The sequence below is a fragment of the Verticillium dahliae genome, genomic scaffold, assembly GCF_000150675.1.
Source record: "Verticillium dahliae VdLs.17 supercont1.16 genomic scaffold, whole genome shotgun sequence".
Classification (NCBI taxonomy): Eukaryota; Fungi; Ascomycota; class Sordariomycetes; order Glomerellales; family Plectosphaerellaceae; genus Verticillium; species Verticillium dahliae.
This window is the reverse complement of record NW_009276935.1, coordinates 487347-515334: the sequence shown is the minus strand read 5'-3', so window position 1 is coordinate 515334 and position 27988 is coordinate 487347. Positions and strand designations below refer to the sequence as shown.

General features: G+C 56.0%; 12 protein-coding genes across 12 annotated transcripts; 7 read left to right on the top strand and 5 right to left on the bottom strand.

Moving 5' to 3' along the window:
- Nucleotides 1-374: 374 nt before the first annotated feature.
- VDAG_07354 (uncharacterized protein) lies at nt 375-1828 on the top strand (the record flags this gene model as incomplete). Its single annotated transcript, XM_009656259.1, has 2 exons — nt 375-602; nt 704-1828. The coding sequence occupies 2 exons, from the start codon at nt 375-377 to the stop codon at nt 1826-1828; spliced, it is 1353 nt and encodes a 450-aa protein (XP_009654554.1).
- Nucleotides 1829-3477: 1649 nt separating this feature from the next.
- VDAG_07353 (uncharacterized protein) lies at nt 3478-4809 on the top strand (the record flags this gene model as incomplete). The annotated part of the gene is made up of 1 exon (XM_009656258.1): nt 3478-4809. The coding sequence occupies one exon, from the start codon at nt 3478-3480 to the stop codon at nt 4807-4809; it is 1332 nt and encodes a 443-aa protein (XP_009654553.1).
- A 1047-nt stretch (nt 4810-5856) lies between these two features.
- On the bottom strand, nt 5857-6354 carry VDAG_07352 (mitochondrial import inner membrane translocase subunit tim-16; the record flags this gene model as incomplete). Its single annotated transcript, XM_009656257.1, has 2 exons — nt 5857-6279; nt 6352-6354. The coding sequence occupies 2 exons, from the start codon at nt 6352-6354 to the stop codon at nt 5857-5859; spliced, it is 426 nt and encodes a 141-aa protein (XP_009654552.1).
- Nucleotides 6355-7778: 1424 nt separating this feature from the next.
- Nucleotides 7779-8495, top strand: VDAG_07351 (uncharacterized protein). The gene has a single exon (XM_009656256.1). The coding sequence runs from the start codon at nt 7808-7810 to the stop codon at nt 8462-8464; it is 657 nt and encodes a 218-aa protein (XP_009654551.1). The 5' UTR covers nt 7779-7807; the 3' UTR covers nt 8465-8495.
- A 1669-nt stretch (nt 8496-10164) lies between these two features.
- Nucleotides 10165-11364, top strand: VDAG_07350 (pectate lyase L; the record flags this gene model as incomplete). The annotated part of the gene is made up of 1 exon (XM_009656255.1): nt 10165-11364. The coding sequence occupies one exon, from the start codon at nt 10165-10167 to the stop codon at nt 11362-11364; it is 1200 nt and encodes a 399-aa protein (XP_009654550.1).
- A 3222-nt stretch (nt 11365-14586) lies between these two features.
- On the top strand, nt 14587-16833 carry VDAG_07349 (cysteine-rich-protein; the record flags this gene model as incomplete). Its single annotated transcript, XM_009656254.1, has 14 exons — nt 14587-14622; nt 14774-14857; nt 14911-14994; nt 15047-15130; nt 15182-15265; nt 15316-15399; nt 15452-15535; nt 15587-15670; nt 15726-15809; nt 15865-15948; nt 15997-16164; nt 16214-16519; nt 16588-16719; nt 16777-16833. The coding sequence occupies 14 exons, from the start codon at nt 14587-14589 to the stop codon at nt 16831-16833; spliced, it is 1455 nt and encodes a 484-aa protein (XP_009654549.1).
- An 809-nt stretch (nt 16834-17642) lies between these two features.
- Nucleotides 17643-18908, top strand: VDAG_07348 (nucleoside-diphosphate-sugar epimerase family protein; the record flags this gene model as incomplete). The annotated part of the gene is made up of 2 exons (XM_009656253.1): nt 17643-17725; nt 18065-18908. 2 exons carry the CDS (start codon nt 17643-17645, stop codon nt 18906-18908), a joined length of 927 nt encoding a protein of 308 aa, XP_009654548.1.
- A 759-nt stretch (nt 18909-19667) lies between these two features.
- Nucleotides 19668-20498, top strand: VDAG_07347 (vip1; the record flags this gene model as incomplete). The annotated part of the gene is made up of 1 exon (XM_009656252.1): nt 19668-20498. The coding sequence occupies one exon, from the start codon at nt 19668-19670 to the stop codon at nt 20496-20498; it is 831 nt and encodes a 276-aa protein (XP_009654547.1).
- A 166-nt stretch (nt 20499-20664) lies between these two features.
- On the bottom strand, nt 20665-21263 carry VDAG_07346 (uncharacterized protein; the record flags this gene model as incomplete). The annotated part of the gene is made up of 2 exons (XM_009656251.1): nt 20665-20874; nt 21135-21263. 2 exons carry the CDS (start codon nt 21261-21263, stop codon nt 20665-20667), a joined length of 339 nt encoding a protein of 112 aa, XP_009654546.1.
- Nucleotides 21264-21970: 707 nt separating this feature from the next.
- Nucleotides 21971-23012, bottom strand: VDAG_07345 (high-affinity nicotinic acid transporter; the record flags this gene model as incomplete). The annotated part of the gene is made up of 4 exons (XM_009656250.1): nt 21971-22006; nt 22065-22215; nt 22275-22665; nt 22715-23012. 4 exons carry the CDS (start codon nt 23010-23012, stop codon nt 21971-21973), a joined length of 876 nt encoding a protein of 291 aa, XP_009654545.1.
- Nucleotides 23013-24570: 1558 nt separating this feature from the next.
- On the bottom strand, nt 24571-25399 carry VDAG_07344 (cutinase; the record flags this gene model as incomplete). The annotated part of the gene is made up of 3 exons (XM_009656249.1): nt 24571-24844; nt 24910-25127; nt 25178-25399. 3 exons carry the CDS (start codon nt 25397-25399, stop codon nt 24571-24573), a joined length of 714 nt encoding a protein of 237 aa, XP_009654544.1.
- A 1514-nt stretch (nt 25400-26913) lies between these two features.
- Nucleotides 26914-27810, bottom strand: VDAG_07343 (sorbitol utilization protein SOU2; the record flags this gene model as incomplete). The annotated part of the gene is made up of 1 exon (XM_009656248.1): nt 26914-27810. The coding sequence occupies one exon, from the start codon at nt 27808-27810 to the stop codon at nt 26914-26916; it is 897 nt and encodes a 298-aa protein (XP_009654543.1).
- Between the last annotated feature and the right edge of the window lie 178 nt (nt 27811-27988).

Here is a 27988-nt window from a genome sequence, read left to right as displayed (position 1 = left end):
GTGCAGGGGTATCTCAACCGTGGACGGGGGGGCCAATTGGGATTTTAGGCTGCGACCTGGTGAAGGCATTGATGGAGGGGCGGGATGAGAGGCGGCATGGACATGGACGGATGGAGGAAAACCTGGGGGGCGATGTGTTTGGGTTTGACTCCCCACCAAGTGCTGGTAGGTTGGATGGCATGCGATGAGTATGTATACATGTCGACGTCCGGGGGGGACTTGGCTCCAAGACATTTTTGCTGTGCATACTCTGAACCTTTGCTGGAACCATGTGAAGCCCCATGGCTCATTCGCGATAAGAGGTCACGACACTAGCAAAGGGCACACATAGACAGGTACACACAGACAGGCGCACAACCTCACGACTCATCACCATGGCTGGTGAAGCAAATGCGGCATCCGTGCCAGACACCGGCTTTCCCAATGCCCTCCTTGGTCTGGTCATCCCACACGGCATCTGCACCCTCTTCATCCTCGCCCGACTGGCCGCCCGCTTGCTCGTCCTCCGCAAGTGGTTCGTCGACGATACTCTCATCGTCTTCTCTTTCCTCGCTTCCACCGGCGTCTGTGTCGTCTACAGCATCGCCGCCCAGACCCCAGACGTCCTGCACGCCGACGAACCCGCCCTACAGGAGGGCCTCGGGAAGATTGGGGCGTGCACCCGTACATATTGCGCACGTATCTCGGCCTCCTCTTCTACCAGATCACACTGTGCCTGACCAAGCTCTCGATCCTGACGTTCTACCTGCGCGTCTTTGCCTCGCGGGCAAAAGAGAGGCGACTCGTCTGGTGCACCATCCTCTTCGTCCTGCTGTACGGCGTGCCCATGCTGCTCATGAGCGTGCTGCAATGCCACCCATCGCCCGGCCACTTTTTCGGGCGGCCCATGGCCTGCTTCGGCTTCCAGAACCTGCTCATCGCCTCGGCGACGTTCCACGCCGTGACGGACGTCTGGCTCCTTCTTCTCATCCTGCCGTGCATCTCGGGCCTCGACATTCCCTCCAAGCAAAAGGTCGTCCTGTCCATCGTGCTGAACCTCGGCATCTTCGTCGTCGCCGCCGGCGTCGTGAGGCTGATGCTCAGCGTCAGGGAGGACTGGCGCCCCGACCTCGTCGGCGCCACGGCCGCGCTCGCCTTTTTCGTCATGACGATCCTCGAGTGCGACCTCGCCATCATCTGCGCCAGCGCGCCGACGCTCAGACCGCTGCTCGCGAGAATGTACCCGTGGATCATGGCCGACCCGCGCCGGAGGTCGATGAGGCCCCTCGTGCCGGCGATGCCCGCCGCCCCGACGGCGGTGCGCAGCGAGAACCTGACGGCCGTCAGCTACAGGGGGTATCCGTGGACGGAGCCGGGGACGCCTGAGCTGGGGCGAAGCCGCAACGGGAGTGTGGGCAGCGGTCTGAACAAGTTGACCAAGACGAGAAAGGGGGCGCCGCGACCGCCCATGCCGGCTGTTGCGCTCGTGGGCATGAGGACGCCGACGTCGCTAAGCTTGAGGAGCATGGTCGGCGGCATGTCGGCCGGTGCTACGGCGAACAGGAGTCGGCTGGGAATGGGGGACGACAGGCCGATACTGGACGTCAGCCGACGGGCGTCAGAGGTGAGCGGGCACCTGGAGGGCGATGCCGAGTGCCTGGAGATGGGGCTCGAGAGGCCACGGGCGCTTGGGGATCGATGGAGTCGGAGCGAGGAGAGTCTCGTGGTCGGGCTCAACGATCCGTTGGCGCCGGCGAGCCCGAAGACTCCAACGAGTGTCTACCGGGGTAGGGCATATCTCTATCGGCCGGCAAGCGGAGAGCAGGAGAGGCAGGGTGATCAGGTGTAATCGACAATCCTTTGAGCGTTCTTTGGTTTGGAAATTTTGTTCTTAGCGGGCGCTGGAGTTGGAAGATGTATGGTTTGATCGATATCTCGGGAGCGATTTGATACGGGATCTAGGACTTGAGGGGAGCCAAGATCAGGCAGGTGACGAATACACGACGGCATGTCTCTTCTTCGATGACTTGGTGGCCCTGGTAGTTGCTTGTGACCACGACTCGGGAGCATAATCATCAATGTCAAAGGCTGTGCTCGGGACCTGTCGGCCTCATATCGACGTGGCATTCCCGGTAATCGATTATCGACCCCGTGATCGATCGCTGGACTGTCTCGGGGTTGGCAATAATGGCGTCTCAACCGAAGACGACTCGGCCGGGATCCGCCCTAGATTGCTTGCCTCAATGGGCTTTCGCGGGAAGGCGTATAGGCATTGAAGCTACCCTGGGACGATCATGCGAGCTAAGATGATGTGGGCTCACGGGGAAGGAACCTGTTAATTGAGTCGATCAAGGGTTGTTGTTCGGTTCGATGGGCCGTGAGTCGTCCCAAGGGAACATCCCTGTGTGGGGGTGGTGCCTCTCCATGGCTCGTGCCGCTTATGTCACGAAGTCACGTGATTCGTTTCGCATCAAGCATGGGCCATCATCCAGGCATCTCAGACAAGACTCCATCGGCCTCCTCCTGTCTTCGTCTCAGACTTCTCCCCACGTCAGAGCTCGACGATGATTTTTTTTTCGGACACACCGGGGAACGATTCATCACTTGTCGACTCATGCCATCCTTGTCGCCTCCGACTTGAGACTCGCCTCGAGAAAGCAGCCCCGCCGTCAGAGTGGGAGAAGCTCACGATGCTCATGTAGCTTGTGTCTCTCAACTGTGCTTGGCATCATGGTCTCCGACTCGTGGTCATTCTGCACACTTCATTTCCCAGACTGAATGCCCCCAGATGAACATTGAATACTCGTCTCAACTAGAACGAACATTCTTCGGATGGCAGCTCCCCTCCCATCCCACCCATCTCGCGGACCCCTCGTGGTTGTCGTCATGGTCTTCATGCGAAGCGCGCCATGGCAGCCCTCCCTCGCGCCCAGTGTCGTTCCAGATTCCGGTGCCGAGCAGGGATCTTCGAGACGAGCCCTTGCGCCCACTTCCTGATCGGGAACGACGCATTATCCCGCTTCCTGTATAGCCATCGCCCAACAACGACCTCCCTTGCCCACAAGGCCACTTTCGATCTGATCCCAGGGACGTCAAGAGGCTGAGCGCAGCACCCTTTTATGGATTGACAAGCCGGTGCACGCCGCTCGGATCACGCAGCGAGGTCCACCCCGTGCCGCCACAGAGGCCCATTCCATGTCATCCCTACACGGCCGGAACATGGCCCCTCCACCATCGCCTGCCCCTCGGCACCTTTGCCCTGCCATGTCCTGCGCGCCATATCATGGAGGGCGATCCTGCATGCTGATGTGCAGGCGACCGGCTTTGGAAGGTAACTCTCTCGTCTACACGTTCTTTTCATTCCTTTTTTGTTGCGGTAGCATTCGCTCTAGGGAACTCGGCAGCTCACTCTTTTTGCTTGCCCTCCCGTCCACTCTCTCTAAGTTCAGCTATACATTCCACGGCATCAGCATGTCAAGTACACGATAAAGAATAATAATGCGTTTTGTCTCGGTTGCGTCGCTCTGCCTGGCCATCTCAGGACTCGCCAGCGCAGCGCCCGTCGCCGCACCCACACCATCACCCAGCCCGAAAAGCTCAGGGACGTTGCAAGTCAGGCAAGAGGGCGGTACTCTTGAAACCGCGATAGTCAGTCGCACGGTCACCGTCACAGAGGGAAGCCACACCAAAGTCGTCTATGCCACCATCACTGAGACTGTCAACCTCATCGACCCTGTCATCGGGTTCCAGCTCGCCATTGCGACGGTCACGGATGCTCGATTCGCTGCTGTCAAGAACAGAGGTGGACTTGCACGACGAGCGAGGCAGGAGGGGCAGCAGCCTCACTCTCGTCACAGCCAGCGCGAATCTTCTTCGATCCCTTCATACGACTCTACCACAACCCTAATTTCATCTTCACTCCACTTATACGAACGTCAGGAGCCCGCTCCTTCCACCACGACCATCGAGGTCATCGAGACTGTGACGGTACCAGCCGAAGCAGACTTGATCACGACCGTCACCCAGACAGTCATTGTCACCCGCACCAGTGCCCCTGGCGCCACTACCACTACCACAACCACCGTCTTCGTCGACCCCTCAAGCGCAACACCCTCCAACAGCGCTGGAGACCAGTCCACGACGACATCCTCCGGCGTCGAATCGAGCATCGTTCCATCCTCGTCCGCCACGTCTGTAATATCTCCTTCCTCAACCTTCAACAACACTCTCAGCGAATCGGCGCCTACCTCCACCTCGTCTCCCACATCAACCTCCGAATCCGACTCCGACGCCACGTCAACAATGGCCCCGTCTTCCTCCTCTTCACGTCTGTCCACCGACGAACTCGCCGGTCTCATCGCTGGCATCCTCGTCTTCGTTATCGTTGCAGCAACGATCGGCATCATGTTCTGGCACCGCTACCGCCACCCCATCGAACCGTACCCTCCTCCCCCGACGGCGGCGGCACCGGCAGCCCTCTCAGTGACGCCCCCGCCCCTCCCCGCCGACGACCCAGGCATCCTCGGTTCCCCAGCCGTCACAGGCCCAGGCCTACCAGGCTGGCCGACGGCGGCGCAAATCCGGATCCCCGTGCGAGCGCATCCTCACCCGAAGCGGAGGACGCAAAGCTCAGAGCTCTCCCCCTTTGGATACCTTCCCACCGTCAACGAACGAGCACTGACGCCGGCCTTCCGGTCTTCCATGATGGACCTGCCCGAGGAGGAATCCGCGCAAGACATGAGCAGGAGCCGGAGCGTCGGGGACATTGGCATGGCGATTCCCATGTTGCCTGAGCGGGGACGCAGTCGGTTCTCCACGATGCGCGTGTAGGGCACGCACGAGGCTGACGGTTTTATTGAATGTCAAGGCACAGGATAACGGCAGGGACACGGAACAGGGTTACGGATGGTATGATATGGTTAGGCTTGGCGACGGTCTGGGGGAAAAAACTGGTGATTTGGCTTCATGGTGTACGGATACGGGATCTGGTCGGTTGGCTGATGGATGGCATTGGTATTGTCCATATTTCTAGATACCCTGGCAGAGTTGCGTTCGCCGACTCGTGCATTCAATTTATTTCCTTCGTGTCTGGCCTTTTGCGTTCCATTCCGGCGAGTGAAAATCAACGATACACAGCTTGAGGTCAAATGGCGGGCAGCGTGATCGTTCGGAGGAGTTGGTCCCGAGTTTTTGGGTGGTCTCGCAGACCCGTTCAGGCAGCGGGACCCAACACACCGGAGCCGGTTGAGACGTGGGGATCATACATGCAGGGTGAGGATCCGAGGATCCGATGACCGGATGCGACGTTGGAGGTAAGTGTGACGTGCAGGCGGTGCTTGAGGGCGTTCCCGACCTGAAAGAATGACGCTGCCTCTCTTGGCTAATGTCGAGCCATTGCGGCGAACGATCCTCCTATACCCAGCCATGGATTCAATATTTGAGTCATCTGACGTATTGATAGGTTGAGCAGTGTTGTACAAAATACGCATTCAAATCTGCTAAGCACCACGCGGCGCCCGGCTCCCCCCGCTTCCCGTAGTATACATCGATTATCAAAAGACAAATCGGGACGTCTTCCCTTTTTTTCTCTTCGTCTAAACCCATCCAAAGATGCGGCATGCCCCAACCGGGGGACCGCCCCAAAAACGCCTTGCCATGCGGAGTCGAGAGAAGTGGTGTGTGTTTGTTGTGGTATGTGCAGGGCCCCAAAAGCAGGGGTCGTGGTGTTTTCCGATGTGCTCGTTGGGAGACCTTCCTCGCAGGACTCGAATCAGGCGTCAATCCTTCAGTTGCCAGAGTTCCTGCCGTGTCGTTTCGCCCGAGAGGCACTCACGGGGCCGCGGAAACCTGTTGCCTCCAGCCAGCGCAGTGGCCCGCTTATTTGTCCTTGTACAGTTTCGGCTTGAAGCCCTCCTTGACCTCGGCCTCGGCCTCAGCCTTCTCGACCATGGGCCCAATCTCGCGCTCGAGGCGCTCGCGCGCCCGCAGCACCTTGCTCTGCAGGTAGAAGCTGCCGCCCTTCTCGGGGTTGTTGGCGTCGAAGAGCTTCTTGAAGCGGTCAAAGACCTCCTCGGGCGCGACGCCGTCCTTGGGCGGCTTGACGTTGAGGATGCGGCACGCCTCGTCGAGGGTCATGCCGCTGGCGAGGTTGGCGCGGCCGCCGGCCGTGGCGGCGCCGCCGTTCTTGGCCTGCGCGCGGGCGTACTCGGATGAGGCTTGGGCCTGGCGGTAGGCGGCGGCGAAGGAGCGGCCGACGATGCGGGTGCCGACGAAGACGATCTGGGTTATGAGACGGTGCGCCTGCAGAGGGGGAAGTTGCTGTTAGCGTGGCTGATCCTTAGGGTTCGGGGTCCAGAGGGGGTGCCGGCGTACCATCTTGACGTCTGTGGAAGGTTCTCGGTGAACTGGCGATGGAGTCGTCCGGCGGGGGCGCAATGGGCCTCGGGATGCGGGTTCGGTCGCGTGAAGGGGATGGTGATGGTGCCGACCTGGGGAAAAATCCGTCATGGCGAGACTCGGAATGCGACGGCGGCGAAGAATAGCTGCCGATGAAATTCCGCGCTGACTAAGGGATCGCGACCAAGTATTATGTAAGGGATGCACGGATCGCGGACAGAGAATTGGTCACGTGCCTCCTGTCCGACAGGAATCGCCATTTACGCTCGACAACGAGTAAAAGAGCACCTTTGGTTCAAACGTGATGTCTCGATGCTCCAATGGAAAGATACAGGAGGCGTTTACCTGTTTTAGCTCCTCAACTGCATTTCAAAATACCTCATGCGTTGGCTGAACCTCGTTCATGTTGCGGATCATTTGGTTTCTCCCAATGTTTCCTCTCGGTTGCCATCCGTCGTAAATCGTGTCCTCGGATACTCCCACTTGACGTTCCTCAGCTATCATTGAGAATAAACTTCATCAGCACATATACGACAGCATCAGCCCATTTCTCTCCCATCCAGAGAACGATAAGCCAGCCCTGGCCACCGTCTCACGCGCATAGCAAGAAGCCATCGGGCAACAGACCTTCAAAGAAATAACGGTGCGAAGTACTGAACTAGACAAGTTCAAGCGAATCGTTCACTCTGGTCGTCGTCGACACGTGAACGTCATCGAATACCACATCATACTTCCTGCGTATGACGACGATGCACGTATCAAATTCGAGCACGGTGATGATAGACGATCAAATGACGAGGCATTCACGGCTGCCATTCATAGTCTATTTCATATCCTCAAAATTTGGGACCCTCGCACAGATGGCCACATCACGCTTCGCCTGAAAGACGTATACTCTAGTTCGGACCATGGCTTTCTCCGTCGTTCATCCCCTTCTTTCGAACCCGAATGTAGTCTTCATCTAGAATTTGACTCCACAGAGACTTTCAAACTTAACCTATGGAGCTGGCGATGGCAATACTCATATATACGTCTGCTTCGACCTTCCGAGCTGCCAGTGGTAGAAGTGGTGGTGTCTTTCGTCGTGTCAGATCTCACCAGACACATTGCCGATCGCGTTCCCATTGACATAGCTGCCAAGCTACAAAACCTCCACAATGCCGACTGGAAGATGAACGACTGGGAAATTCGATACATCACATTGCGTCGACAGCATCGCCGCGATCTGGCCCAAGCATTCACAGACGTTCTTCCTCAGGCGTCCTCCTTGCAATCCCTAGTTGTAAGTATGGAATCCATGTGGAATTGGACGCCACGGTTTTCCTTCGGAACTCATTCGCCGGGCGAGTTCATTGTGGATCCACTGAGCAACGCAATCCGTGCAATTACAGGGGCCTTGCCCGCGCTACGAAATCTCACGATACTTGGTACGATGGACGACTCAATGTCCTATCCCAGACCTTCCCCTGCCCTGGTGGAACCGTACTGGCAGAGTTTGGAATGCCTTACGGTTCACTTTGAGACGGGACGACCCTCTGGTGGCCAGTATTTCTGGGACCCGAGCAGAATCTCTGACCAAGGCCGTGACGACGACTTGACTATGATATCAGAGACAGATCCACCACCTGGTTACGGACGCGGCGAGGCTGAGGGCGGCGAGAGCGGTAAACACTTCTTCCTTTCGAGGGAGCGAGAATTCGTAACAGCGATCGAAAAGGTACTCCCAGATGAGGATGCACTGACCCCGCTGTTCGAGTCGTTTGGGCGGGCTTGTTCGCAAATCCCATCGTTGAGAAGGGCTCAGTTATCAACAGTTATTCCTGGACCTCTAGAGGCCCTTGAAGTTGGACTCCCCGAGAACCGATCTCCATGGGGAGTCTGGTATTTAAGTCCTGGTGCAGAGCCCTGTGCGAAAACTTTGGAAAGACGACCAGTGTTTTCTGGAGACGTCCATCACAGAAGATTGTTCTGGGATTTGCAAGGCTGGCTACCTGGTTCGAAGCTACAGAACCTCATGAGAGATGTTGGGCGTCAGAGATACGGGAACTACTTGGTGGAAAGGTTCATCAATCTTGGAGTATCAGTATGACCTCATGAGCGAATTCAGCGTAATGATCATGTTTACAGTACTAGAGCTGGGGCCGAGTAAAAATTACTCGAATGTATTGCCAAGGCCACTCGCAGCCTTTGGAGGACCGCAACGCATCAAGACCCAAGGAGCAATCATGGCGATTCTATTGCCAGAATAGTGAGGCTGACAATGCCACGAGCTTCAAACCCGTTTATCGTTGTAAGAGTACTCTCAGGGTAATGAATCGACCTGCTCCTGTACGACAGAATAGTCTGGTGCTATACCAGTCAGTGACTACAGTGATTCTGATGCCCCCAAAGTAGTCGACCAACTCAGAACCTTTGCCTTTTACATTCATCCAAGTGGCTGTCATGCTATTATAACAACACTGGTCAGTGTTTATAAATGTCTCTTGTGTTTTGTCAGACACCTCGGACAGCCATGCCTTGTAAAGTCAAGTATTTGGACCCAAGTGCATAATCTCGAGCCCGCACGAAGTATCCTTTAGTGGGTTTATGCGGATCGAAGCGGGGCAGCATGCAACACGCCTCTTCTTGGCTCTGCCAAGACTCAACATCGTGTTCTCCTACCTCCTCTGCACTTGCATACCTTCCTCCTCCTGTCGTGCTGCACGCCGGGCATCTAGAGACCAGGCGAAGACCGAGCGAAGCATAGGATAGGCGAAGTGTTTGAACGTCGCTCAAAATTGATTCTGCATCGCTGGGCATTTTCTGTAGAACAAAAGACCTCAATCATCATCGACAAACAGCACGCTGGCGGGCACTAGACCTCAGCTCAGGGCCCCCAGTAGACTCTTCATCTATTGGAGGCAGCGACAAGCAAAGATTTCGACATCGCCAAGCTGCCAACATGGAATTCGGCAGATTCCCAGAATTCAAGACAGCTGATCCCTACCACTCCACAGAAAGCCCACGTTAACATCGGGCTCCTCTTACTCCCGCCGGAAATCACCAGCAAGAAATATCCCAGTGGTGGGATCGCATGCCCGTCTGGTTGCCTAACCCCCTTATTGTGTTGGTTGACACTGCCACTTTCGCAGCCTCGCCAGTCAGCCTGCTTCTTTCGGAAGTACTTCCACTGCAATGGCAAGAATGGTTCTTGGCTGGGGGTGTCCGCGTCATCCACAGTTCCACTAACCCAGTGCCGTGAATTACCTAAAGAGGTCCGTGGGGTTGGTATTGACCCGAACTTCAAATCGGGCGCCCCGTCGTGTCGTCTGTTTGCTGGGATAATTTCTTTCAAAGCCGATGAGGATGCATCACTATGCACCCGCTGAGGCGAAAATGCACTTCTCCCACGTGTCACGTACCGCGTGAATCAGGTTCTGGGCCAAGTTCCTAACCACAATGTCCCGTCGAGCCTCGTTTCACGGACGGGGATCCAGTCAAACCCCGCAAGCGTCGTCCTCCAATTTATAGAACCACTGTCAAAATCCGACGAAGCCATGGCGCCCAGTCAAGAATCACTCATTGATGCAAAAGCCCGCCACAGCTTTCTAACGAAGCGCCGAGCCTCCACTAAGCAGCCGCGGTATAAAGGACTGAAGCCAGCCATCCCACAGTTGCTATGGGGTAGCAAGCCATACGCTCACCACACTTTCATTCATTGCTCTGCATCCCAATTTGCTCTTGCTGTTTATTTCCATCAGGTTCAACATACTCTGAACTTACCCCTAGAGTTACCAAAACCTCATAATCATGAGCTTCGCCAAATTTTTCGTTGCAGTCGCGCTTCCCCTCGCTCTGGCGGCGGATATCTTTGTTGCGTCAGACGGTAGCAACTCGGGCAGCGGTTCCATCAGCTCGCCCTTTGCCTCCATTCAGGATGCCGTCGACGCCGCCTCGGCCGGCGACAACATCTATCTTCGTGCCGGCACTTACAAACCGTCGGCCAATATCCAGATTCGCAAGAGTGGCACCTCCAGCAATCCTTACACCATCGCAGCATACGAGGGTGAGGAGGTCATCGTCGACGGTGATAACTTTCCCAACAACCCTGTCCCGTACGGTGGTGACCTACCTAACTCGGACCGTGGTGTATTCCACTTCGAAAAAGCTGATTACTGGCGGATGTACAATTTGACCTTCATCCACGGTCCGTATGGCGTCTATGTCAAGGATTCACACAACAATTACTTTGAGCGCATTACAACTCACGACAACTACGAGTCTGGATTCCACCTCCAGAACAGCATCTCCAACACGGAAATTGCCTACCTCGACTCGTACATGAACGCCGACCCCCGCAAAAACGGCAAGTCGGCCGACGGCATCTCCCTCAAGGAAGGGTCCGGTGAGGGGAATGTTATCCGCGGCGCACGCCTCTGGGACAACTCCGACGATGGCCTGGACCTTTGGGAGTTCCTCTCTGACGTGACGATTCTCGACTGTATTGTCTACGGCAACGGCTTCAACCACTGGGGCTTCAACCCACATGAGAACGACGGCCATGGTGTCAAGCTCGGGGGCGGTTCCTCCGCCTCCGACCGTGGGGAGGTCAACCACGTCATCACGAATGTCATCTCCTTCGGCAACAAGCGTCGCGGGTACACGGATAACAATATGCCCGGCGACATGACCTTCACGCGTAACACGGCCTGGAACAACGGCGAGGAAGGCTTCAACACGCGTTCATCCATCGCGACCTACGAAGGCAACCTGGCCGCTGAGAACCACGGGTCCACCGACAATGATGACCAAGTCTACCTTGTTTCGGGTGTTACGTCGCGTGGAAACAGCTGGGACGGCAGCTCCAACTGGAGCAACTCGGACTTCAAAAGCACCAACATTGACCTCGTCACCGGGCCGCGCCAGGCTGACGGCCGCATCGCGCCCAGCGACTTCCTCGTCCCTGCCAATGGCGATGCTCTGGGTGCCACGACCGAGTGGTCTTCTTAAGTTTGCCGAAGGATTGAGAGCCGGGCGATGGCTGCAAGAGACTTTGCTTGTGATATCTGCAACATTCCAGTGTACATAGCTTTTTCGCTGATTAAAATGAAGTTTGTTCATGCATTTTCCCTATGATGTGCCACTTTGACACGCCGGCTCCTTTTTGACATTGCAGCCGTCAGCTATGTTCGGGTACGCTAGCTGCCGTAGCCACTGTGGTTTAAGCCCGAGTATTGTAGCTTGTGTTCAACTGACTTCTCGATGTCGAGATGTGAAACTTCAGAATACTTCAAACTTCACAAGTCTGTGAATGGAATTGAATTTCTCAGAGGTTTATGTGATGCATTCATGAGTATAGGCTTGATGGACCTCATGGCAAAGCCCTGGAATCTCTGGCTTTGTCACATCAGCTGCCATCTTCCTCGTGGAGAACGTGGGTGGCCCCATTTGCCGGACATCCGCAGCACGCTTGCGATACCAGCCTCGTGGGACGACGAACAAAGGAATAAGGGTGTTGGCGGCCAGACAAAGGCCCCCCTTAGCTCGATCGCCTGAGTCTCGATGCAGCTCATCGTAAGATAAATTTGCTCGCGGTGGGGATTTAGATGCCCCAATTGGTGGGAGTTTCCGTCGCGACATGAAGGCGCCTTGTCCAACATCTTCCTTGCAGAGCTGATGCCAATTTCCTTCGATTGTTATCGCCAGATAGAAAATCTTAAGAAGTACTGAGGCTCAGTCTTGGATGGGCTGCACATTGACATGCTCCTAGTCCCATTTTAGAGCGAGACAATCATCCAGATAGCACAGTGTCTCAGTAATTCAGCCGACGAAAACCGCACCATACCCAAAACGACTGGAGAGAGAACAATTGGTGATCTGTCTCAGTACCAAGAACCCTGTGTCTTTGTCCTGTTACAATGCCCCTGATCCGTGACCCGGACAGCCGGATGATCATCAAGGGTCGCGGAACGCTTTAGCGGCCTTGGTAAGACATGGTCACGACTCACGACCAAAGCGTTCTCATGCTGCAATATACGAGAACTTTCGAATGTACGTCGATCGGCAAACAAGACAGAATTCAGAGTTCTATAGACGGAGCTGACCGGTTCACGCAACGTCTCCGGCTAGAAAGGGTCGCTCAACGGCCACGGCTGAACCACATCAGCCTGCTGGTGTCACGGCCCAATCGAGATGTAGGCACCCAGCCGCACGTCATATTTCTGTCAATATCTGCATCATTCACCAGGGCGAACTGCGGGCAGTGCGGGGTCACGGGCGAGGTATGCGGCTGATGGCCGCTACTCCCAAAAATAACGAACCATCCACGCCGCCCGAAAAAATCCATGCCGACCAGTAGGTGATCAGATAGAGCACAGTTCGAATCTGCGCTCACGGCTCGATTGTCGTATAACGGCAAGCCACTCAGCAGACACAGCCCCGCCATGTAATGCAGGTCCCGACAGGAGTAAGCATGATTACTTCTGGCGGTGACAGGTGTCTGGCCGTCAGTCCCCCGACCATGTACGCGAGGATCTGGACCCCTAAGGCACCATAATGATATGCTCTCCTGACTTTGACTTGTCTTCTCAAGAAGAATGCAAGGAAATCTGGGGCTGACGGCAGGTGAGTGTTGGCTCCAGTCACGAGTGCAGCTACCCCTGGACATAGCGCGTGGAAAGGCAAGCGGGATTTTCAGAGTAAGGGTAATGGCAGGTATATGATGACTCTAAGTCACAAAACACCCCGAATTACGTTTAGTTATTGGGCTTTCCGTCCCACAACATCCCTTACCGCCATGCAAGCTCGCTCGGTCTGGGTCTCGCCGGCGTGTCTAGCGCCGTGAGAGGTCGCCTTGGGCATCATTATAAAGATCATAGAGAGCGAGCATTGGGTACTTCGGTCACGCTCTGCTTGACAGTAGGTGGAGTGTCACGCATGTCCGCAAGGCGAAGGGATTAGGGTTCTACGTCACAGAGTAAACATACCTTAGCTGCAGGAGACTCTGCTCCACTGTCGTTGATCGAGTAGCCCTCTTTTGAATCGCGATTAGATTCAAGCTTACTATAGCGGCGTAGACTATTGAATTTCACCGCTCGAGGCGGTATCGCTCGACACTCATGCAGCCACATGGAAAGCGGCGACAATCAGGTCTAGCTTCAAATTGATCTCGACGCTTCAACCTGACATTGCTAACCCCCTGAGTCTGTGGACAACGAACCCAAAGTGGGACTTAACAATGTGGCTTGTTGAGCGGGGAAGCTAGATGGTAAAGGGCATCCCAACAGTCAGGGAGCTACTCGGGTACCAGTGCCGGAGTAAGGGGCACAGCATCGCGGGGTAAGGTAGCTGAGGAGACCAAGTCCTGGGGTTCTTCTTTTTTTGGAAAGTTCCGGGTCCAATTGCTCCTCTCCCGAACCTGCCCCTAGTGGCGGTGCTAGCTCGGTCATCACACCGTTGTGCTGAATACGAGAATTGGAGAAGGACGCTTTCTGATGGGACGACGGCTGGGTTCGGCCAACGTGGCTTGACAACCTTTTCCAAGTCAGGCCCCCCAACGGGCGGCCAGTCGGGGCTGTCGAGGAAAAGCCGGCCGTTCGGGCCATGCAGTATCCCAGGACTATAAAAGTTACAGTAACATGTATCATCAGCCCTAAGGCTGATGTTGTCATCAGAGGCTATAGAAGTTGGTGACAACAGCGCCAGGGGCGTGTGCTAGACAACACCACCATGTCGCTGAGGACGGCTGTGATCAGCCATCGGAGAATAGAAACGTAACACCAGCAAAAGAACATCGGCCGGAGGCCCTCAGTGGCTTCACTAATACGAGGACGGTGCGACAGCTGCCTCTTGTTGGCATCGAAGTCTTGTGCCTTCGGCTGCGAGCTGATCCCGTCACTGCTTGTTGGATTGAGTTTGCGGTAGCTCAAGTCTCGCAAACTTGCCCAACAACATGGCAACATCCAGCCTCATTCTTACAACATCGAGCTGCACTAGCTCTGCGGCCCAATCTCAGCTCAGTCACTTGTGATCAGATGGCTGCATGAGCTTGCTGGCTGCTCAGCTCCCCTTGGGATGGCTGACTGCGCCCGAATTCAGTATTAGTGGGAGGAGGTGATGTCTGGACTTTATAAAAGATCTAGCCAAGTTTCTTTTGCCTCACAGTCGGGAGGATCAAGGCTCTTCCTCTCCAGCCACATACTATCACTCTTCTTCTCACCGAGGATCGTCACCATGAAGTCTACTTTGAAGCTCCTCCTTATGCGGCCTGTCCATTTTCATGGTACAGGGGGCACTGGCTGCTGCTGCGGCTGTCGACCCACGGGGTGAAGTCACCTGCCCATACGCTCAGAAATGTGACACCAAATGCGTTTGTTCATCACGGGCTCGTCAATTCAATACTTGCTGACTCTGAACATAGTGCCAACCCGACGAGAAATGCCAGTACGGCCAATGCACTAAAATCAACACCTGTCCTACAGCGCAGAAGTGTGGAGACGCCTGCGTAAGAAGCCATGTCTTGACTATTAACATGTTGTCTTCTAACTTTGTCTTCAGTGCACTACAGACCAGACATGCGAGTATGGGCAGTGCCAGAAGAAGCCTACATGCTCTGTCGAAAAGACCTGCGGCAAGGCTTGTGTAAGCATCTTCTAGTGCCTCCCTTGGATGTCACGTTCTGACGGCCATGTAGTGCAAGGACGACGAGAAGTGCGAGTACGGCCAGTGCACCAAGATCCCCGTGTGCCCTGTCGAAAAGACCTGCGGCAAGGCTTGCGTAAGTTCCTCCAGGTTCGTGAAGCACACCGGAATTCTGACAATGCCCCAGTGTAAATCCGACGAGAAGTGCGAGTACGGCCAATGTACTAAGATTCCCGTATGCCCTGTCGAGAAGACCTGTGGAAAGGCCTGCGTAAGAACCCCGCATCTACTTGGAGGCCGGATACTAACTATCCCCCTTAGTGCAAGGCGGATGAAAAGTGCGAGTACGGGGCATGCCAAAAGATTCCCGTGTGCCCTGTCGAGAAGACGTGCGGCAAAGCCTGCGTGAGTACTTCTGTCTGGAGACCTTTCTTGGCATTGTCTGACTCTCTCGCAGTGCAAATCCGATGAGAAGTGCGAATATGGGGAATGCAAGAAGATCCCCGTGTGCCCCGTCGAGAAGACATGTGGCAAGGCTTGCGTGCGTAACCGCGATCATCCGCTCCCCAGAGCATGACTGACAAGCTCAAAGTGCAAGGCAGACGAGAAGTGCGAGTACGGCGAATGCAAGAAGATCCCCGTGTGTCCTGTAGAGAAGACCTGTGGAAAGGCTTGCGTACGTACAACCCCCATTCTGCTCTGTAGAGCGATGTGATGCTGACTCTCCACAGTGCAAGGCCGACGAGAAGTGTGAATATGGCGAATGCAAGAAGATCCCGGTTTGTCCTGTCGAGAAGACATGCGGAAAGGCTTGCGTGAGTGGCGTGCCCCTGTGATCCGCTCCTGAAGACGTCGCTGATTCCCTAGCAGTGCAAGGCCGATGAGAAGTGTGAATATGGCGAGTGCAAAAAAAATCCCGTCTGCCCCGTCGAGAAGACATGCGGAAAGGCTTGCGTAAGTGGCTTCCTATTTGTTTCGTGAGCTGGCTAATCAGTCCTGTAGTGTAAGGCGGACGAGAAGTGCGAGTATGGCGAGTGCAAGAAGATTCCCGTGTGCCCAGCCGACAAGACCTGTGGAAAGGCTTGTTGCAAGGCCGATGAGAAGTGTGAATACGGCGAGTGCAAGAAAATCCCCGTCTGCCCAGTGGAGAAGACATGCGGCAAGGCCTGCGTAAGTGAAACTCCCACGGTAGAAAAGCGTCGCTAACCAGGACCGTCAGTGCAAATCGGACGAAAAGTGCGAATACGGCGAGTGCAAGAAGATTCCCGTCTGCCCGGCCGACAAGACCTGTGGCAAGGCCTGTTGCAAGGCGGACGAAAAGTGCGAGTACGGCCAGTGCAAGAAGATCCCGACGTGCCCATGGTACAAGATGCAGTGCGGCCGGGACTGCTGCGACCACGACGAGCGGTGCGAGTACGGCGTCTGCAAGAAGAAGGTCACGTGCCCGCGGTGGAAGATCAAGTGCGGCGACCAGTGCGTGAACAAGTGGACGGACGAGACGAACTGCGGCAAGTGCGGCAAGCATGTGAGTTCACCCTTAACTGCCTGCTCTCAGACTTCCAAACGCTGATGGTTGGGCTTCCTCGATGATAGTGCAAGACGGGCTGGACGTGCAAGAACGGCAAATGCGTTCCTCCCACCTGTCCCTATGGCCTGACGCGGTGCGGATGGGACTGCGCCAACCTCAAGTGGGATGACGGCAACTGCGGCAAGTGCAACAACAAGGTATGTCGAGGCGGCCGCGATGTGTCGACGAGGGGATGCAAGCTGACCGAGTCATAGTGTCGCTACGGCGAGGTCTGCAGGAACGGCCATTGCAAGAAGAAGAACCACTACTGAGCTTCGGGATGAGTGGCGGGCGAGGCCACGCTGATACTGTCGCGTCTGATGGTGCGTGATGGCCGGGCTCGTCAGCGTCTGGGATGATCGGTTCTGTGTTGGTCGGTGTGAGGAGCTGCTTCAGCACATGCTGATCGGCGTGGTGTTTTTGAGAGAGTTGAGAGTTGGTAATGTTGGCGTTTCCTTTGACATGTTGCCGCATGGGAGTCTGTCTCTACCGAGAATGATGGATGGAAAAGTGACGAATGGGGGGGACCATACAATCTCTTGGGTAATATTGGCGGGTACGAATAATGAATGAATCTGTATTGGAAAACCTGTTTCGATTCTGTGATCATGCCAACTTGGTTAAGGCAGCAGGGGCAGGTAGGAAGGTTTGTTGTTGGTGGCATTCGCTTGGTTAGTGGCTGCCACCTGGCACAGCCACCTGCCGCCAGGTGGCCGCGTACCCAGTGCCTCCACTTGCCCACCCGGAACCGCTTGCCTGTTCCAGGCACCCTCCTACCTGTACCTTAGGATAGCTAGGTACGGAATATCGTACTCATACACCTCTCCGCACTTGACCCCTCCAGCAATCGTGACTTGTTGCCGATGAGCGGTTAGCACAGCTCGAAAAGGCCGTGGTTGATAATCGGGGACGACACCAGCAACAAGTTTAGGTCTGACGCAGGTGATGATGAGGAGACTTGGGGAAGTAACCCTAATGAGGTACCTAACCAATGCAGCCAGCGAAAGCACAATTTGTAAGGCCGGTGTCCGACCAAGGCCGACAGGAGACCCCCACCCAGACACCGACCGCGCCCGGAGCTATGGAGACTTTGGTCCTCGAGGGGACGGACATGGTCGGACAGCGAGCGAGCGCATCTGCCACGGCATTTCTCAGCATGCGCGAGTGCGTCCCATGCAGCTGATTGATTGTGTGACGCGATCATGGTGACGATGGAGAGGTATAAGGCTGAGCAAGGGGACTGCCCTTCGAGTTCATGTCTTCCATCACGCCTCGTCCATCACACATCCCTTCCATCGATCTATTCAGTGCATCACTTCCATCGATCTATTCAGTGCATCACTTCCATCGATCTGTCCGGTGCATCACTACATTCATCTATCCAGTGCTCACTTCAAACCACACAATCCTGCTCCCATCCTCACAGAACACCGGCGATCAATCCATCAACCTAACCTCTCCAGACTCACTCACCACACCACCTCGCCACAATGGCTCGATCAGTCCTCATCTTTGGCGCACCGGCAAGCAAGGCGGCGCCGTCATCAACACGCTCGTCACCGACAACGCAGACTTTGACATCCTCGCCGTCACCCGCAACCCATCCTCGGCCTCAGCACAGCGCGTCACCAGCAAGTCGAGTCGCATCAAGCTCGTCGAGGGCGACCTCGCCGACCCGAGCCTCGTCCTCAAGACGGCCCAAGCCATCAGCGGCGCGCCCATCTGGGGCGTCTTCAGCGTGCAGGTCGGCATAGGCGCCGGCGCCGGCGACGAGCAGCGCCAGGGCCAGGGCCTCGTCGACGCCTCCCTCGCCGCGGGCGTCTCGTTCTTCGTCTACACGTCCGTCGACCGGCACGGCGACCGGTCGGCCACGAACCCGACCGACGTGCCGCACTTTATCCACAAGCAAGCCATCGAGAAGCACCTCATGGCCCGCGCCGCCGGCACGCCCATGGCCTGGACCATCCTGCGCCCCGTCGCCTTCATGGAGAACCTGACCGACGACTTCTTCGGCCGCGTCTTCCCGACGGCCTGGCGCCGCGGCGCCGGCGGCGCGCGCCTGCAGCTCGTCGCCGTCAGCGACATTGGCGTCTTCGCGGCCCGGGCCTTTGCGCAGCCCGAGGCCTGGGCGGGCAGGGCCGTGTCGCTGGCGGGCGCGAACCCGACGCTCGACGAGTTTGCGGCCATCTTCAAGCGGTCTGCCGGCCGGGACCTGCCGTATGCCAACGGCATTCTCGTGTCGATCATCAGGTGGCTCATGAACGATTTCGGGTCCATGTTCCGATGGTTTGCTGACGAGGGCTACGATGCGGACATTGAGGCGCTGCGGAAGATCCCTCCCCCATAACCATTCCTTCTACCCAGCTATTCAGCTATACATTTCTACAACGACTCCCAGAGCTTCAGTCTAGGCGAAAAGCCTTTCTTTAAAATAGTGTACATTATACTGATCTATAAACTCAATAGTCACTATAATCCTAGATCTTGTAGGTGTCTCGTAGTAGTGTTGTGCAGTTATTCTAGGTAGAGGGGCTGGGGTGAAGCATTCAGTACGTCTCATTTTTTTTGCAACCCGCTTGGGTAGGTAGACGCGCTGCAAACATTGGGCTCACAGGTACTTCGAGGCTTTGGTCGTGACTAACTGCATGTCCTCAGCCACAATTGCCCCGCTCCACATCCCATCATCGGCGCAGCGATGACGTTGCTCTCTCGAATGGGAGCAGCAGCACCCACGTCGCCCCTCCCCAACAATCGTCACCCGAAAACACGTCGGCAGGAGCTAGAGGCCGCCCTCTGCCCCCAAAGCCCGCGCCTTCCTGCCATGCTATCGTCGCTGCCTTGGCATAGAAGCAAAGTGAACCCACGCGTCTTTTCGAGCTCGTGACTTTCCAGCCCAAGCACCTCAACCTTTAAGTAAGGTACTCCTTCGAACCCATCCCACGCCATCTGTCCATCCCTTCTCAACCACCAGCCCAACGTGATACCCCCCCTCTTGAAACCTTTTAATTACCCCGCTCTTGCATCGTCCCACGGCAGGCAGATCTCTCAACCTTTACCACAAACACAAGCACTTCTACGACAAAACGATCACCGTCACAAACTCACAATGACTGCCAACACCGTCCACGTGAAGAACATCGCTTCGGCGACCGAGGACAAGGAGATCCGCGACTTCTTCAGCTTCTGCGGCAAGATCACGAGCCTCGATGTCACCCCCGCCGGTGAGGAGAAGGAGGCCACCGTCACCTTTGAGAAGGAGACAGCAGCCAAGACCGCCCTTCTGCTGAACAACACAAAGCTCGGCTCCTCCCACATCAGCGTCACCAGCGCCAGCGGCGACGCCTCCGACGACGGCTCCCACTTCACCAAGACGGACGCCAACCGCGACACGGATGAGATCACCCAGGAGGAGAAGCCTCGCACCCGCATCTTCGCCGAGTACCTCGCCCACGGCTACGTCGTCGGCGACGCCACCCTGCAGCGCGCCATTGAGCTTGACAGCCAGCACGGCATCTCCTCCCGCTTCCTCAACACCCTCCAGAGCCTCGACCAGAAGTACCACGCCACCGATCGCGCCAAGGCCACCGACCAGTCCTACGGCATTTCTGCCCGCGCCCAGGGCCTCTTCGGCGGCCTCAGCAGCTACTTTGAGCAGGCCGCCAGCTCCCCTACCGGCCAGAAGATTGTCAGGTTCTACGAAGATTCTCAGCGCCAGGTCGCTGACATTCACGCCGAGGCCCGTCGCCTGGCCGACCTCAAGAAGGAGCAGTCCGGCGGCAGTGCCTACAAGGCCTCGGGCCTCGAGAAGATCTTCGGCAAGGAGAAGGAGAAGACGGTGCCCCCTCAGACCGGCGAGACGGTCGGTACCGCCGCCCCGACGCAGCCTGACGACAGCTCGTCTGTGCCCCTGTCTAAGCCCGGCGGCGAGAAGGCATAGAGGGTCTATTGATGGCCCATCTGTTGTTGAAGAGAAATGAAATGGTTTCGCAGGCGTTGGATGGTATTCGTTACGAAATGAGTCTTGCGTGTGATGATAGCGAGAGGAAGTATCGACGAATTCTTATCTCCATAGTAATTCAACTACCACGATGATTCTCCTACATCTATTTCCCCGGTGACCATACTTGACTGACGGTCCATATGATCCCTAGCGTCAATGACGGACATTTTCGCAAGACTTCTTTGGCAGTACGTCTGGATCGGTCGGTCATCTCAAATTCGCGCATATACCCAAACCCAACAATCCTGCACCTTGCCAATACGGTCGCCGTGCAGCAACGCCAGCTAAATCCAGACGCCCGAGCTTCGGGAGCCTTAAACATCAAGTTCACAAATGACAGCACAGCGCATTTCAAAATCTCAATTCCATTGTGCACCCCATGATCCCGTGGGCTTAATCATACAATAGTTACGTATCTCCCGCATGACCTATCCATACTCTTCGCTCATTTCTCCGTCTTGCTGAATTTGTCCTTCAGCGCATCATCAAGCGCACCCTTGGGGTTCGAAGACAGGTTCTACACCAGTCAGCCTCTCCGTCCTCTACGATCAAGTGCGTGTGTGCGGGACTTACCTGCAGCTGGTCGGCGTTGACCTGCTCCTTGTTGTCCGCGTTGTCGGTGCCCTGGCCGGAGCCGGGGGGGGACTGCTGCTGCTTGCCGGACTGCCTCTCGGGCTCGGGGGACTGGCGACCTTCAGGCATGTTTGCTCTGATGTGTGTCGATGAAGAGGTTTTGGTTTGGTCGAGATTTGAGGAGTATTGGTGTGAATTGATGGAGGGGTAGCTACGTGGTCGTGTAATGGCGAGGAAAGGGAAAGAGCTCAGCCAGCTGCGAGAGTTAAATACAGCCACGGACACGGCTCGCAGATCCGCTGTTTTCCTTCCTGGCCTTCCTTATCCTGACTCAGCCATTCGCTGCTGCCGCTACACCCTTACTGACAGAGAAGCACATGAAAGCTGTTGAGATGCATACGGATTGTTACGTGCGGCTGCTGTAACTGATGTCACTTTGATGAGATCGCAATGGTGGATGACGGCATGGTGGTGAGGCCGCGAGTGACGTCAGGGCCGGAGCGTTTGTCGCGGGGGCGGGGCAGGTGGGGCGTGCGAGGGGATGTGGCTGGTGAGAGGGGCAATTTATCGTGATGACGGGATGCGCGGGTCCGTCGAGATGTTTTGGTGTTTTGGTTCGAGAGATGCAGTTTTTCTGGTGGAGGATTCAGGAAAGAACATGCACATGATTTCTAATTGCATGGTTTCAAACGCTGGTCAAAGGCTGGTTCAGTTGAAAATCCACCACAGTCGAACGCGTACACATTGTCACAGCGTGAGATATGAGTTGCTTTGATTGAACTTAGTGTCCGGGGGTTGTATGGATTTCCCATTTGCAAGTGGCTCTTATCATAATCTTAAAGCGTATGGCGAAATCCCTGTGTTCGTACCTCCTGTGAAACCAAGTCAGCAAGTCGTACGGAACTGCACCCGCCTCAAGAGCCGTCTCACCTCTGATATCTCAAGCTCAACCCCACCTCTGTCTGCCCTTGAATTCGCCAAGTGGAAGTAAACCGTCAAACCGATCACAATGGAGATGTTCAGCACCGCACATGCCAAGCACGTCGTCAGTCCCAGAAGATACGCCGGCGCATCTTGCGATCTGGATTGATCAGCCCAAGCACACCCAGTCAACACTCCATTATAATGCCTGAATCTCACCTGAACACCAAGGTCCCAAAAATTCCGCCAAAGCCGGAGACGCCAACGACGAGCGCACTCGAGAAGGCCCGCTTCCACTGACCCCTGATGTTGTTCGCCTGGTACGCCATCGTCACCGGCACGGCGCTCGTCGTCCCCGCTGCTGTGAGAAAGACGCCGGCATAGCGAAACCCAGTCCTCTGATGGAAGCCCATGAGCGATGTGCCGGTGATGGACAGCAGCATCATGGCGACGAGAAAGGGCCCGCGGACGCGGTATCGATCTCCCAGCCAGCCGACAGTATGCATGACTATCGCGGCAAAAACGTACGGAGGCGCGACCAGGGCCTGGGACTTGGCGACGCTGAAGCCCATGTTCTTCCGGAGAATGATGGGGAGGAAGTTTGCCAGCGCTGTCATCTCGTTAGCGGCGGAGCTTCCAGACCGCCGAGGATTACAGACCAAAGTTGACAACGGCGTTGTTGAAGAAGATGAGTGCAAACGCCCACACCTTGGGGTCAAGACCGCCGCGCATGAGCTTTGTCAGAGTGAGCTTCGAGATGGCGACGTCTCCACGGTCGGCATCGACCCGCGACTTGACCCAGGCGAGCTCGCGGCTTGACAGGAAGTATCGTGAAGGTTTGGTCGTGTCGGGAAATTCAACCAGTAGAAAAAGGCCCGCCAGGCCAAGCAGGCAGGTGGTGATGCCATCTATCATGAAAATCCACGACCATCCGCGTAAGTTTCCGAGGCCGTCCATTCTTGTGAGCTGGAGCCCGTCAGCATTCTAATCTGTGCGAATTATATAGGAGAATTGTTACCCCACTGGCGAGGAGTCCCCCAAAAGCATAGGATATGGAGACAAGGATGTAAAACCAGGAGAATCGAGACCCAACCTCAGCTGTTGGCCATGTTAGCTACATGATCACCCTTGCGAGACTTAAGAGAAAAGTACATCTGGTGTACCAGGTACTCAAGAGATAATGGCAGCTTGGAAAGAAGCCAGAATCCAATGCACCAAGGAGCAATCTCATGATGATCATGTCTATCCAGGACTTTGCATGGCCCATCCCAACGACGACAAGGCCGCTCGACAGTGTAATGGCAGAAAAGTAGAGCCGCGGCCCAAATGTTCTTGCCATGATGGTCGAAACGGGTTGAAAGAGAATATATGTCGCGAAGAATACCACGATAGTAACGGACTTGTACGAATTAGCACCTAGGGGTTGCACAAGATGCATCGTAGAACATCATCAACTCACAAATCTGTTGCCGACGAGCTGGAGATCTTCCGCCATCCCCGCGACACTGGCTGAAGCGAGTGCTGATCGACCAATGACCGAAAAGCAATACATGATGCCCACGAGGACGACGAGCCGAAGGTCCATTTTCTTCAGCGCCCGTTTCTGTTCTGCAGCAGAGAGCGCATCGCCATTCTGAGCGAGTTCGTTACCGTCACCAGATACCTGAAGAACGCCGATAGTTTGATGGGTCGTCTTACGACGAGCCGCTTCGTTCACCGTGGACATGCTTTGAGCCTAGTCAGTGTGTTATTCAAAGGTGCCCGGCGCCACCAAATGAATATCCAGTCGAGATTTCGATGTAAGTGGGTTTCGGCAGCGAGGGGGCTTAATCGAAGAACTTGCTTCCAGTCTTTTGTACTGATTGATCAATAGATGCCATCAAGGACAACCCTATCAAGTATGTGCATTGCTTTTATAAGACTGTAGAATGAAGCACGCAGCTCAGTCATCTCTTGCGTCGGATCGAAACAGTCGGCGGCCCTGCGGCGCCTTACAGCACAACGCAAGAAGGCTCTGGATTGAGTTTGAAAAAAACTTCTAAGCGTGAATCAGGGCGCATTGGTCAGTGGTAGACTTTCGCACATGTGCTGAGTCATCCCGACCATCAACTGAGGTGGACGCCATAATCCGTTCAACAAACGCTTTCGACTATTGATAATTCTAAACTTGAACCAGCATTAGAGTGCAATGACCAAACCTTCTGTTATGTCACTGCAAGTATGTAAGGGACTGGCCTCAGATAAGCAATGGTTCACCAAGCTTTTTTCCCAGTCACAGCCAATTGAGGTTTAGTCACAATGCGGAGACATCTGCTTGGTAATGATTATGGAGTCTCAGAAACGTCCATTGGCGCTGACAGACAAGCTATAATCCCTACGTCAGAGCCAAGAGGTACAGCACCCTTCTGAGCCGCATGAGCCAGCATGCCGACGTTATAAGCATTTGCAACAGTCCCACGTCAGACCATTGGAATCAGGTCGCGGTCGAGACGCTGCACACCCGCTCCATGCCCTGTCAGCCACGCGCGATCTGGCGGACGAGGAACCGGGGAGCCGCCCCAGCAGCATCAGCATTGTAAGAAAAGTGCGCGGGCAGGATGAACAGCGTGCCCCAGCAAACAGCATCACTGATGGCGCAGTAAATCTCCGTCTTGGCGGTGGGGAAGTTGGGGATACGACCCAGGTTCTGCAGGTTCTTGGTGTATCCGAAGACCACAGCACCCTTGACTTGGTTCTGGACGGCCGAGCTGAGCTCGGACAGCGCGTTGCCGACGACGGCGGTGCCCTGGCTGCGAGGTGTTGGTGGTCAGCACTCTTCTCTCCTGTACGGCTGACCTTAGGGACCACAACGTACCTGTAGCCGCCGGTAACGACAGGCGTGTTGGGGCACTTCGTGTTGGCAAGGGTGAAGAGGCGCTTGGCCTCGTTGATCGAGGCTCTGTCCGTGCCGGAGGGGAGGAAGTTGGGGGACAGTTCGGCACCGTATGGGCCGCCGACGCCCTGGATCCAGATGCCGGCTGAGCCATACTCGCGCGTCAAGGCTGAGGCGAGGGTGGGGCCCGCGGTGATTCCCTTCGCTTTGTTAGAAACACCCCTTTCTACTGGGAGGTTGAAGGGCTCACCATGTTACCCGGCTCGGTGGAGCCGCGGGCATAGATGAGGATGGCGCGAGGGCACCTGGAAGAACTGCCAGATTCAAGCTCACTGCGGGTGCTCGACTGACGGGCTTCAAGCACAGCGAGCTCGTTCCGCGAAACAAGCGCCTCGGCCTCTTCGACAGCTGGCTCTACGGGGAGAGCAACAGCAAGGGTTGCCAGGGCGAAAACAATGGTGAGGAACTTCATGATGAAGGACGATCAGAGTGCAAAGGTGATGACAAGGTTCGTGAATGAGCTAGCCGGCAGACAACCGGATTGAAGAGCTTGGGAGACTGGAAGTTCAGGTAAATCTCCCACGAAGCCCATCTCTCATTTATACATCTTTGAGACGACGAACTCACATGAGCCCTCACGTGGGAGCCTGAAGCTCGCAAAGACGGTGATTACCTCTCACAAGGCCCAGGACAACTGCAGAGTCTCCAGCATCGATGCTGCCCACGAGACAAGTTCGAAGGCTCGTGAAAGTCTTTCACCAAGAAGGTTCCCTCCAATCGCATCTCCACAATCCTTCCGGATAGAGGACAGAAAGCCTCGCTGCTCGCTATCCCACTTGGCAGATCGAGATCTAGTCTTCGCGACATGAAGCTATCGCGAACCTCAGTAAGCCACGGGCGTGGCATCGCGGTCGACTCGCAAGCTGGCACCGAAAGAGGAAAGCGGCTTGTCCAGAGTTGGGGTCTTGAGGTTGTGCGATGGCGGGGTAGGATCGTTGTGCCTCGGGACGAGCAAAACGTGGCTTGAGATTGGGAGAAAGCTCTATCCGGGGTGCATCAGCTGCTGCGGGGTGATGCATGTCTGGGTGTCTTGAACGTGGGGCATAAAGATGCCGAGGCGTTGAGTTTGGTATCTGAATATGCTATTTCAAGTGCGCAGACGGCAAGTACAAGATGGTGTTCTTCCATGTGACCTCCTGCAGGCAGAAGCTGCGTTTCTCACGGTAACGACCGTTGACGGATGGGGAGCAAGATGTCGCGAAGTGTTCTCATGGGACTGAGTCTGTATCCAGCTATGCATGCGAGGATCCTCAGTTTTTTCAGGTACGATGGGCCACGTGTGTGGTCGTCATGTGAAGTGGTCTTGCAGCCCAGGCAACTGATTCAGAGCCTTCAGTGCCGTACTTGAGTAAATTGGTGACGACGAATATGTCGATTGACGTACTGGGTCCCAGGTCGTTTAAACTCTGCCCATTTCTAGTTTCCTCAACGCCGGCGCAGGCAGTAAAAGCCATCACGGAGAGCCCGCACCACCACCTTCATCTCGAAGATCACTCCTGATAAGCCCACGCTCAGCTACCTTACGTGAGGGCTGATCGAGCTGCATAGTAGTTATGTTTTTGTCACTGCTTGATATGAAGCAGAGTCAAGAGGTCTTCCAGTAGGTCTGCAGGTAATTAGATTATAGGTTGGGGGTCGGAATTCATCTGAATCTGGCCCTCCGCAGCTACTTGTATACGCGTTCTCGTAACCCTTAGGCCCTGGCCAACCCCTGCTGAATAGCTCCGTAGGGCCACCTGACACCTTTAGCACTGGTAATGAAATCAGCACGTGTGGTAATACTGTTCTTAAAATGATGTCTCAACCGAATCATACTCAGAACCAATTCAATTGCACGTATCGAAGGCCTGGAAATAGTAGGAAGTCCAAGTAAAGTAACCCGCTCCCCTGACCTCCAAGTCAGCATAACCATACATCCCAGCCCCCTCAAAAAACAGTCCCCCCACCATCGACCACAATCTCAGCCCCATTAACATAGCTCCCCGCCCGGCCAACGAGCATCAGCACAACAGCCGCCACCTCCTCCACCCTGCCCATGCGCCCAAGCGGGTTCCGCCCCGTCCAGACGGCCCTCGCCTCCGCGAGCCCGGCGCCCGCATTGAGCACCGTGTCCAGGTAGCCCGGGCTGACGACGTTGACGCGGATGCCGTACCGCGCCCACTCGGCCGCGAGGCTCCGGCCGAGCATGACGACCGCCGCCTTGGACGCGTTGTACGCGGCCTGCGGCTGCGGGAAGTTGACGCGCGACCCGCTGATGCTGGCCGTGAAGACGAGGCGCCCGCCGCGCCCGCGCGCGACCATGGTCCGCGCGACGGCCTGCGCGCAGAGGAACGTGCCCGTGGCGTTGACGTCGAGGGTGCGGCGGAAGGCGGCGGGCGGCGCGTCGAGGGACGGCGCGCACGCGACGACGCCGGCCGTGCAGACGAGGGCGTCGATGCCGCCGTCCGGGGGCTGCGCCGCGCAGAAGGCGGCCGTCGCGGCGCCGACGGCGTCTTCGGACGTCACGTCTACTTCGGCCAGGATGATGGCGGCGTGCGGGTAGGCTTGGCGCAGCGACTGCAGGGCGGCGGTCGAGGCTGCCGAGGTCGTGTTGATGTCCCAGAGACAGAGGGCGGCGCAGCCGTGCTGGAGGAGGGCGTGGGCGATGGCGGTGGCGAGGGCGCCGGTGCCGCCGGTGATGATGGCGGTGCGGGGGCTCGAGAAGCGCGTGGCGGCCGTGTCGGCAGCCGTGAGCTCGGCGTCGGTTCCCGGGGTTGGCGTTTGGCTTGGTGAGGCCAGGGTCATCTGGGGGAGAACCCGTGATGTCAAATCTTCTCGTGACATGACTGTGTTGAGGCTCGATGGGTGGATAACGCTGGAGGGAATGTGATGATGGATGGATGGACGAGGTGAAGTGTTGAGACTCCGAGTGAGGATACAAAGGCGGGGTTCGATTGCTGATGTGGGGGATCAGCATCTGCAGTGATCATACATCGGTTGACGGCTACCATACGAACGAATT